General features: G+C 35.5%; 1 protein-coding gene across 2 annotated transcripts; it reads right to left on the bottom strand.

Moving 5' to 3' along the window:
- Positions 1-7,573: 7,573 nt before the first annotated feature.
- On the bottom strand, positions 7,574-10,093 carry LOC105781894 (rhamnogalacturonan I rhamnosyltransferase 1). Of its 2 annotated transcripts, XM_052626875.1 has the most exons (4): positions 9,580-10,093; positions 9,096-9,236; positions 8,873-9,015; positions 7,574-7,817 (listed from the first exon to the last, which is right to left on the bottom strand). In XM_052626875.1, exons 1-3 carry the CDS (start codon positions 9,848-9,850, stop codon positions 8,990-8,992), a joined length of 438 nt encoding a protein of 145 aa, XP_052482835.1. In that variant the 5' UTR covers positions 9,851-10,093; the 3' UTR covers positions 7,574-7,817; positions 8,873-8,989. The 2 variants fall into 2 exon arrangements, with proteins under 2 accessions (XP_052482835.1, XP_012461875.1); XM_012606421.2 differs by lacking the exon at positions 7,574-7,817 and having other exon boundaries at positions 8,580-9,015; positions 9,096-9,498; positions 9,580-10,071.
- Positions 10,094-11,159: the final 1,066 nt, after the last annotated feature.

The raw sequence follows: 11,159 nt of genomic DNA, 5'->3' as shown, positions 1-11,159 counted from the left end.
CTACATGAAAGAAACGCAGGTAAACTTGAAATTTTTAGAAGAAAACTGTATTCAATTTTAATTGTTTCTTTGTACTTAGTTCAACACCTCGTCCAATGACTATATTTATAGGAAGTGAAAGAAACGCAGGTAAACTTGAAATTTTTAGAAGAAAACTGTATTCAATTTTAATTGTTTCTTTGTACTTAGTTCAACACCTCGTCCAATGACTATATTTATAGGAAGCAAAAATAACTTCCTTGCGTAACAAATTAGCTAAACACCTTAACAGACCCTAACTACCTCTCTAACCAATACTATCTTTAACATGCATCCATCTTCTCCACCGAAACAACCTGAAGAAAATTCCTAAACCGAGTAAAACACGAAACAGACAGTGGTTTAGTTAAAACATCTGCAACTTGATCATACGCAGGAACTTCCCCAACCAAAACAGAACCATCTGCAACCTTTTCACGAACAAAAAATAGATCTAACTCCACATGTTTGAATTTGGAGTGTAACACAGGATTGGCAGCAACAGCTACTGCACTTGAGCTATCACACCAGATATTGGGCTGAGTAGGTAACCCAATATGTAACTCTTGAAGTAACGAAAGTATCCACAAAACATCACTGGTGACAGCAGCCAAACTTCGATATTTAGCTTCAGCTGTAGACCTAGATACCACCTGCTGTTTCTTCGAAGACCAAGATACGGGATTAGACCCAAAAAAAACACAATATCCTGAAGTAGACCGCCGATCATCAAAATCCAACCCCCAGTTTGCATCCGAAAATCCAACTAGAGACAAAGAATCAGACCTACGAAAAATAATTCCAAAATCAAGAGTACCAGACAAATATCGCAATATCCTTTTAAGAGCAGCCATATGAACTGTGGTAGGATTATGCATGAACTGACAAATCCTGTTAACTGCGTAAGCAATATCAGGCCTAGTCATGACAACATACTGTAGCGCACCAGCCAAACTTCTGTACTCCGTTGGATCAGACAAAGGATCACCGTCACTCTTAGAAATATGCGACGAATTAATCATGGGCGTATGAACACTCTTGGCATTATATAAGCCGCTACGTTTCAACATATCTTGAATGTACTTCCTCTGACACAGATGAAGACACCTAGACGAGGATCGGGTAACCTCAATTCCCAAAAAATAATGCAAATCACCCATGTCTTTCAACGAAAATTCATCATTCAACAGCTTCACAAACCAGTTAACAGATGACGGCACATCCCCTGTTATGATTATGTCATCAACATATACAAGAACATATATAGTGCAGTCAGACTGAACCCGAACAAATAAAGATGCATCCGATTTTGAACTAGAAAACCCAACCGTCAGAAGAAAAGCTCTCAACTTTTCAAACCAAGCTCGTGGAGCCTGACGCAGACCATACAAAGCCTTTTTCAACCTACAGACCAAGGGTCTCCCATTAACGCCAAGCTTAACATAACCAGGAGGTTATTGCATGAATATTTCACAATCAACATCCCCATTCAAGAAGGCATTGTTGACATCAACCTGTCAGAGCGACCATCCTTTAGTAACTGCAACTGACAATATAACCCTTATAGTGGCGGGTTTTACAACTGGACTAAACGTCTCTTGAAAATCACAACCCGGAACTTGCGAGCAGCCTTTCGCAACCAGACGTGCTTTATATCGTTCAACCGTACCATCTGGGTTTTTCTTGACTTTAAATAACCATTTACAACCAATAACTTTGTGACCAGATGGTAAAGGTACCAGCTCCCATGTACCATTACGAATCAGGGCATCATACTCAGCTTGAGCAGCATTTTGCCACTCAGGACTCGCAAAGGCCTCCTCAATCGTTGACGGCTCTACAACTTCAACCGCAAGCACTCTAGGTTTAAAAATACCGGCCTTTGACCTAGTGGTCATGGGATGCGTATTCACTTCAGGTGCAACACTTTCTGGTCCTGTAGGCCCAGATGGAATCGGAACAACTGGTGTGGGAGATTGATCACCAGACAATGATGAACTATTAGGAGAGGAAACACTGTGAGGGCTAGTGTTTTTTGGAGAGGAAACACTATGAGGATTAGTATTTGTTGGAACATCATGTACTCCACTCTGAGGAACCAACACCCCATCCAAAGTACTCGGGTACGGACACGCAGACCCAGTGTCAGAGTTCCGATGACACGACATATTAGGTTTGAGCACAGGCAAACAAGTAGATACAGTACTCACCTTCTTAGAAGATTGCGATAAAGACGTCGGAGATAGGAATCGTGATTCATCAAACTCAACATGCCGAGAGACAATGATTTTACCATCAGGCAGAAGACATTGGTATCCCTTGTGACACGAGCTGTATCCCAAAAATGTGCATGGTTGTGACCGAAACTCTAGCTTGTGACGCTGAAACGGACGCAAAAACTGATAGCAACAACACCCAAACACACGTAAATGATCATACGTAGGATCATGTCCATACAAGACTCTATACGGAGTCTTACTATCCAGAACCGGTTTGGGAAGACGATTTATTAAATGAACTGCACATGTGAATGCATATGCCCAAAACTCCATTGAAAGTCCCGCTTGAGCTAGAAGTGTGAGTCCCATTTCCACAATATGTCTATGTTTCTGTTCCGCAACACCATTTTGTTCAGACGTGTGAGGGCACGTAACTCGATGAATAATGCCGTAAGAAGCCAGAACTGGAGCAAAGGCTCGATACTCCCCACCCCAGTCACTCTGAAACTGTTTGATAGACTTGTCAAATTGATTCTGAACTAGTTTTTGAAATTGAATGAAGCAATTCACAGCCTGAGACTTCTGCCGTATTAAGTACACCCAAGTGAAACGAGAACACATATCGACAAACGAGACATAATACCAATTGCTTCCAGAAGCAACTGAGGCAGGTCCCCATACATCCGAAACAACCAACGAAAATGGATCAGTATATTCAGTAGTAGAAACAGGAAATGGCAACTTATGAAATTTTCCCTTTTTACAAGACGTACAAATATCACTTATAGCAACTTTATTTAATACGATATGACATTTATAAAGAGCATCCTTAACAACATTCAACGATGGATGACCAAGACGTTTATGCCATAACAAACACAACTCACTGTCAGCATTCCGAGTTGGAATTTCAACTTGAGCAGTCGATGATTGAAACGTAACAGGAACAGACGCATCTGATATGGAAAACTGATACAGCCCATTATGAATACGGCCCGTCAGCAAAATCTCCTGTGTCATGCTGTCCTTAATCACACAATAAGTTGAGTGAAATTCAAAGAACACACCATTATCAGTTGCAAACTGAGATACAGACAATAAATTCTTCTGAATAGCTGGGACACACAAAACATTAGATAACCGAAGCACCCTAGAACAAGTAGATATATCACCCTGACCGACAGATGATATCATAACAGGTGTACCATCACCCATTAAAAGAGAGGACTTACCTGAATATGGAACAGCATCACGGATTGCCGAATCATCTTGACACACGTGATTACTAGCACCCGAGTCAGGATACCATGATGTTGTGCCAGCTTGTTTAGGAATCGGGGAGTCAGAACCATCCCTACTAACCCCACACTGTGCAGAGTTAATATGTGAACCTGAGATAGACGGATCAGAATAATCAGAAGCATGTAAATCTCCCAACCTAGGAAGTCCAAAACATGGATTCGACGCGGAAAAAACACGAGCTCGTGGTTTAGTCCGCCATGGAACACCAAAAACATCACCCGGTTTAAATGAATCAAGCTGCACATTATTCGAAACAGGGTTAGCATTCAAAACCGAATCATTGAGCCCAATATTACCAGTTGGACGAACCCCATCACGCGGCCCAAATTTTCCAGCAACAGCGCCATGAGTTCCTCCACCATTCGGGCCAAGATATTGTTGCCTATACTCATGATTTTCAACAATAGGCCTTTGCCAACCACCATTCGGGCCAAGAGATTGTGGCCTATACTCATGACTTTGAATATTTGACCTGGGCCCACCACCTATCGGTGCTGCATAAGGCGCACTAAAACCATCAAATCCATCAGCACAATAATTTTGACCAATTTCAAAATTATTTTGACCATAGCCACAATAATTATTTTGACCAGAAGGCATATTATTCTGACTAGTGAAACCGCCATGTTGACCAAAACTTGAAACTCTAGGCCGTGTATTCGGTGGCGAAGACCAGCCACGATCCCCAGACGCACAAACATTTTGCATCGGAAAGTTCATCAGAGAAGCCTCGTCACGGTGGTACCGATAATAACAACGCTGGGCCACGTGACCGAACCTGGAGCAGATCTGGCACTGGAGACGCGGCCTGAAATTCCTACCTCGTCCACGCACAGTCGAGCGACCCCCACGCACCGAACCATCCGAGGCCGGCAATGATGATTCTTCTACCATATTTGCACTGTACAAAACTTCCTGATCCGGCGGAACATGACGAGTTTCACACTCAATTAGAGCGTCCACCAGACGCTGAAATGGTAATGGAGTCGGTGACAGCGAAGCAGATGACACCACGCCTTCAAATTCAGACGGAAGACCCACAAGCATGACCGCCGTCCGCTCTGCCACTGATACAGACGTTCCAGACGCTTCTAGATGTGCACACAGACTCTTTAGTTTGGCAACATACTGCCGGATCGACAAACTCCCTTTCTTGAGGGAGTGAAGTTCATGACGCAACCTTTCTTGTCGTAGATCCGTATCGGCGGCGAACATCGCCAACGCCGTAGTCCACACCTCGGATGCCGATTGCACATCCATAAAAGAGGATATAATGGTCGAGCTTATAGTAGAGAGAAGCCACGAAGTAATAAGGTTGTCCTGTTGTGTAAACATAGATGCCGCCGGATTAAGCACAAGAGCACCGTCCGGTGCTTGTACAAATCTCGGTGGCGCAGATACAGATCCATCCAAGAAACCAAACAAATCATATCCATTAACAATAAAACGAACCTGTTGCTTCCACTGAAGAAACGTCCCTTCATCAAGCTTTACAACCTCATGCCGAGGAAACGAGTTCACCACCCGATCAGCAGTGAAGACTGAGCCATTCAACTCAACGGAATCGGAGGCAGCAGAGTTTGTCGTGGCCATTATCAAGATCTCCTAGCGACTGATACCATGAAAGAAACGCAGGTAAACTTGAAATTTTTAGAAGAAAACTGTATTCAATTTTAATTGTTTCTTTGTACTTAGTTCAACACCTCGTCCAATGACTATATTTATAGGAAGCAAAAATAACTTCCTTGCGTAACAAATTAGCTAAACACCTTAACAGACCCTAACTACCTCTCTAACCAATACTATCTTTAACACTACATTTGAATCCAAGCACATGTCTCACCATTGATTTTAATATCACCGCTACAATATCCAATCTCGTAGCTACAATAATTGATTTCATTGTCATTGATGTTTTTAACTTCATCGGAGACAAACACACCGCCCGTTCAAAGGAAGCCTTAATATGTTTATGAGTCATAATATAAATTATTATTATTGAAAATGATCTTGAATCAAGTCTAATATTATTATATTAATAATAAATTTTTATTTATAATTTTTTAAATATTGATATAAAGTATTATAGTTTTCAATATTATTAAAAAATATTTAATTATTTCTATTTAATAATATAACAAATTATTAATATAATTTATTAATTTAATACATTATTTAATATTAATTTTTTGTAATAATAAATTTTAAAATAATAATTTTAAAGTTTTAATAATATTCTTCATATATTTTTGAAAAATATTAATATATTAATATATTAATAATAAATATATATTACAATTATAAATATATTAAAATAAATGTTTTATAGTATAGAGGTTAAAATATTTCATAAGTCCATACACTTTTCATAAATTTGGAATCTAGTTTCTATACTTTTATTTTTAAGAATTTAGTCCTCTACTTTCGATTTCAAAATTCGACCCAATTATTAACATTGTTAATTTTATTGATGTGTAATTTTAAATAAAAAAAGACCCACATGGTAGTTATGTAACTAAAAATATGATGATATAACGAACTTGAATTTAACAAAATAAATTTAATAGTGCTAGCAGTTGAACTTGAATTCGAAATCTAAAAAGCGTAAGAACTAAATTCCCAAAAATAAAAGTACAGAGACTAAATTCTACATTTATAAAGAGTATAGGGACATATGACATATTTTAATCTAGTATAAAATATGAATGTTTTAATTATATAAATATGAGTATTTGTTTAAATCATGCTTAGCTTCATTTATCACTTCCAATTTTAATGTGTCAATATGCACTCTCATATATATAATATATGTAATTTGAATTAAATTTTGAATTAGATCTTATTTATTATTAAGTTTATATATGATATTAATTATTACAAAATATTATCTTATTATAAAATAAATTTCGATTGTTAAAAGGAAACGTACTATAATATTTTGTAAAAATATATTTATGTTGTGTTTATTTCATTAAGAACAACTTTTAGAAAATGATTTTAGGAAAATTTGTCAAATAATAAAAAATATTTTACGAGAATTATCTAGACACAAAAGAAATATTAGTTTTGTTTTTTAGAAAATTAATCTAATTTTCAAAAATTATTTTATTGAAGTTATTTTAGTGAAACAAATGTAGCATAAGAACACTAAAATAGAAAAAAAAACACATTAAAATGAATAAGAATTGGCAAAAGTCATTAGAAAGAGAGATACAATCAAACTTGAGAACTACCAATAGTTTCTCCCAACCTAAAAATAAGAGGATAACATGCTTCAACGCACTCAAACTCACGTCCTCCTACATTGAAAATAATACCCATACCAATCAAATTAAATTCCAATCAACAATAATATACAAATTATTAAATGTGTTAAAATCTTAAAACACATATGATACTATAACTATTATGTTTATTGCACTATTTTCGTTTTTATATATCATATTTACAATTAACAAATCTAAAAATTGTCGGACTCTCTTCTCTCTGTTGAAATGAAATATTTTATAAATTAGAAAGTTAAAAGCAATTTGGTTATCACAAAGGAAAAATAAGTTTTACGCATGGAAGGAAGGCCAAAGAAGAAAATAATTATTCATTCAATTAAGCAAAAGTAGAGTGAGCCCCGCTAATTTCCAACACCAAGGAAATGATGCTATGATGATATATAATCATCCCAATTCAGTAACAGATTTTCTTAGAAGCAGCTGTGGTAAACATTCTTGTGGGTTGGTGTCCCTGGGAACTGCAGTCTTTGAGATGGACTCCCCATTCGATTCGCATGAACTGCCTTCACTAACTCCAAAAATTCATTCCATTTTTGTATCCATCTATCAAACTAATCAACACCGCTCTGTCTAGACTAATTGTCATCTTGTATCCCAGGTACCTCACAACTTTTTCCATATTGCCTGCATAGGTCAATGTTGCCATTTGATTTGAATGGTTCATCAATGGCTTCAGGTCTGATGCTGATAACAATGTTTCCTTCTTCACTTGTGTTTCAAAACAACAACCAAGGCCTTTTTTTTAGATTTTATTATTGTCTAATAAGCTAGCTTTTGGGGTTTATATATATTTATTACCAAATTTGGATAGAATGCTTTAAGAGAAGCCAATCTTCTGTTTCCTCCATATATGTTGCCAGCAGCTCTATATATTTGGATGCTAGGATCAATATTGAATGCTCTGAGTGTAAAAGCTGTCAATGGGCACAGTCCTGCTTCTCTTTGACTCTTGGGGTCTATTTCTGTTTCCTTCCATCAAGGAATAGCATATCTACATACATAAAATATAGTTACATTTTAGTTATGTAATAACAACTATTTAGATTTAACAAGCCTGATTAAATGAGTGATTCATGTTTATAGTAAAAAAGTACCCTATAAAATTAGGAAAATTATGTGGTATACTACTAATAGAATATTTAGTTTCTACAAGCATGATTGAATGAGTAATACATATTTATAATAAAAAAAAGTGAGTGTAAAAAATCAAACATATAACAATTTTTAACTTTACTGATGAAGTTTTAAAAAATTATTGTTAGAAAAAGTCTGATCAAAGAGAAAACTTTTCTAAAAGGAGTTTGACCTCCCTTCAACAAAAAAGGCGCTAGATGCCATATAAGGGGCAAGGGTTCAGACCCTATCAAGCATGCAATGCGCACATCCCCTTGGTAGGTGGCCTATGCATCATGCACAACTCAACTTGACAAGGCCCTTCAAAGTCGGGAGACAAAACTTGACTTGTTGAGGGATCCTTTGACTTCAGACAAACGCCACGTCAAAAACTTTTCCAAAAGAAAATTGGCATTCCCTCAACATATCTAAATTATTTTATAAAAATGATATGATAGAGAAAAGTCATAATCAATCAATTGATCTTTTCTTTTCCATTCTGTTGTTTATTCAAACAAAGGCTATAAAAATTCCTTTACACGATTTATTTCTTTTATTAATTTTCACTATCTAAACAAAATATACCAGATTTATTTTCTTTTATAATTAATTATCCAAATATAATAACTTTTAACCCGATACTAAATCCTAATTTTTAAAGTTAATGATTAATTTTTATTTAATTAATTAATTAAGGGGAAATTTAGGGTAAAAAAATGGTTAAGCATTATTGATGAGGTGACAGAAAAGGTAAGATATTTAATTAACTAAGTTTTAGGAAATTGTAATATAATTTATCTTTGGAAGATGGGAAAGGTTAGTTGTTTGGACCCCAGTCTGGTAAGCTCTTCAACTTCGCTTTGATTGCAACCTTGAAAATGCCAACGTATCCATTTCACAGCTGTAATACTAAGAAAGGGCCTTTTTCCCTACCTCTTCTATTGCAGGAGTGAACCTTAGTGCCTCATATTAACTCTGCACCTCATTTTTTGAACCTCCACCGCCAGATTGTTACCAAGCCTAGAATCAGTTTTCGCAAAACGAACCACTTCATATTTTTGAAATCGAGGAAAAACCTGCATGATTAAATACGTCTGACGTTACCACCGCCGGTTAACTTTTTCTGGTATTATAACGGCGGTATGACTTAACTCACCGTGTTGTAGTAATAGGCTAGCGGGGAACATTGAATAGAGTCCATCTGTCTCAACTTTTTTTCTCAGCCTTGGTGGGAGATGTTTGATGATTCGTACCTCACTGCTCAGTGATTTGATGAAGTAATCCACATCCCATATGTCTTTGAATTCACAGCCACATTCCCGTATCAAATTATGCAAAATTAAAGTAAATTAGTAAGGAAATGAAGTTTTTACCCGATACAGGAACCACAAGCGTGAGATTCAAGAATCTAGCTATGGCAACCATATCACAAATCTGTTTACAAATACCACCATTATTAATTATATGCACACAAATATCCAATACAGGAACCACAAGCGTGAGATTCAAGAATCCGCCATTGCATGAAACCATCAAGTAGCCTTGGTTCTTATAATCCCCTGTAAAACATTGATGCTAAATGATAACCCATATATGCCTTAAAATCAACCATCTTATACATCTAAAATGACACAACTTACTCGGGGGTGGAAAATAGGGTGGCGCTTCAACCTTGGCTGTAATCGGTCCGATATCGTCTCCTGATTGCGATGACAAAACCCACCGCAAAAGCATCGTCGTTGTGATCCCAACCATCCATAACCTGAATCGATCACATCCAGGTGACTTTGACACCACCAACCTCTTTATTTTATCCATTTTGATAGCTTTATTTTCGGCTCTTGTATCACCAATGGAACTCCATTCAACTAATGCTTTCTCTTCTTCAAAACCCGGCTTCCAGTCCTCCATCTGTGTCACCAACCGTAACCAAGTAAAATTAGGGCTTGAACCACCACCTGGTTTAACTGATTTGGTCCAGGACAAAACCAGTTTTCAGGAGCCTCCAGCAGTGGCATGTCAGAGAAACACATCCTTAAAAAATGGAAACTGTTTGCTTGTACCATAAATCAGCACGTTATCTTGCAGTGATTGTGGAGGAGAAATTATATTGAATATGAAGGATTGGCATTATAATTACTATAATTGTACTTTAATTGTCATGGAAGTTGAAAAGCATTGAACTCATCACCTAAAAAACGAGTAAAATAATTCTGCTTTCAATTTCAACACCAATTTCTGTACTTATTAGTTTTTTTTTTTTTTTGCAAATAGAGTTGTGATGGTATATGATTAATTAATAACCTAGAAATTAAATTCTGATATTATCAAGTTATTAAATCAAGCGTAATTGGATTAGTTAAAATTAGTTAAAATAATTATCATAATTATTTGATATTGAGTGTGATTGCTGTTTTAAACAAACATTACATGCTTTGAATCTATAATTTCTACTTCGTAGCAGTATCAACTGATTTAATATTGACTTGTACGGTTTAAGAAAAGAAGCCCATATGCATGAATTATGTTTTCATCATTAACTAATTTTCCATTTTGTAATTGTGAATTATGCATGAATGGTACATATTATTTTTAATTTTAATTTAATAATTATATATTTTCATTTATTACCATTTATATATTAGTAACTTCAACACTTTTTAAATGTTTACATTATATCATTATATATGATTTTTTGTGTTATAAATTGCATAAAATATATAGGATTAGTATTTGATATATTGGTCGATACTTTTTTATTCTATAAGCAACCTTAAAAATTGTCATGAGTTTTTTTAATATTTATTTTTAAGGCATGTCAAAAATGCCCTTAAGAAAAATGCAAAAATCAATTAAGTCCCTATATTAAATTCACACCCAATTAAGCCCCTACCATCTTAATAGGAACAAAACCAAAATTTTTTAAGGGGTCAAATTAAATTGTAATTACAATGGTACAAATATAATTTCACCATTTTAATAGCCTATATCTTTATAATTTTTAAAGGATTAAATCAAAATTACTTTTCTATAGTTCATCGGGACATCCGGTGAAAGAAAATATATATATATTGAATTCATGAATTATTTGAAGATGATATGTTTATATGAATATTGAAATGTTAATTGATGAAATCGAATAAATAATGATTATGTGTTTAAAGGTTGTTTAAAGTGATATGAAATATCTAGAAAGTTTATAGTTATAGGTATGTAACGC

The sequence above is a fragment of the Gossypium raimondii genome, chromosome 13 (genome assembly GCF_025698545.1).
Source record: "Gossypium raimondii isolate GPD5lz chromosome 13, ASM2569854v1, whole genome shotgun sequence".
NCBI lineage: Eukaryota > Viridiplantae > Streptophyta > Magnoliopsida > Malvales > Malvaceae > Gossypium > Gossypium raimondii.
Note: the sequence above shows the minus strand (reverse complement) of the source record. Positions and strands in the feature narration are given on the sequence as shown.

Bases quoted from the DNA above. Each gene is read 5' to 3' on its own strand.
- LOC105781894 (XM_012606421.2), bottom strand. From the start codon at position 9,850: ATGGAGGACTGGAAGCCGGGTTTTGAAGAAGAGAAAGCATTAGTTGAA. The intron at 9,499-9,579 runs GTAAGTTGTGTC...AATGTTTTACAG, and splicing joins ACCCTATTTTCCACCCCCGA to GGGATTATAAGAACCAAGGC.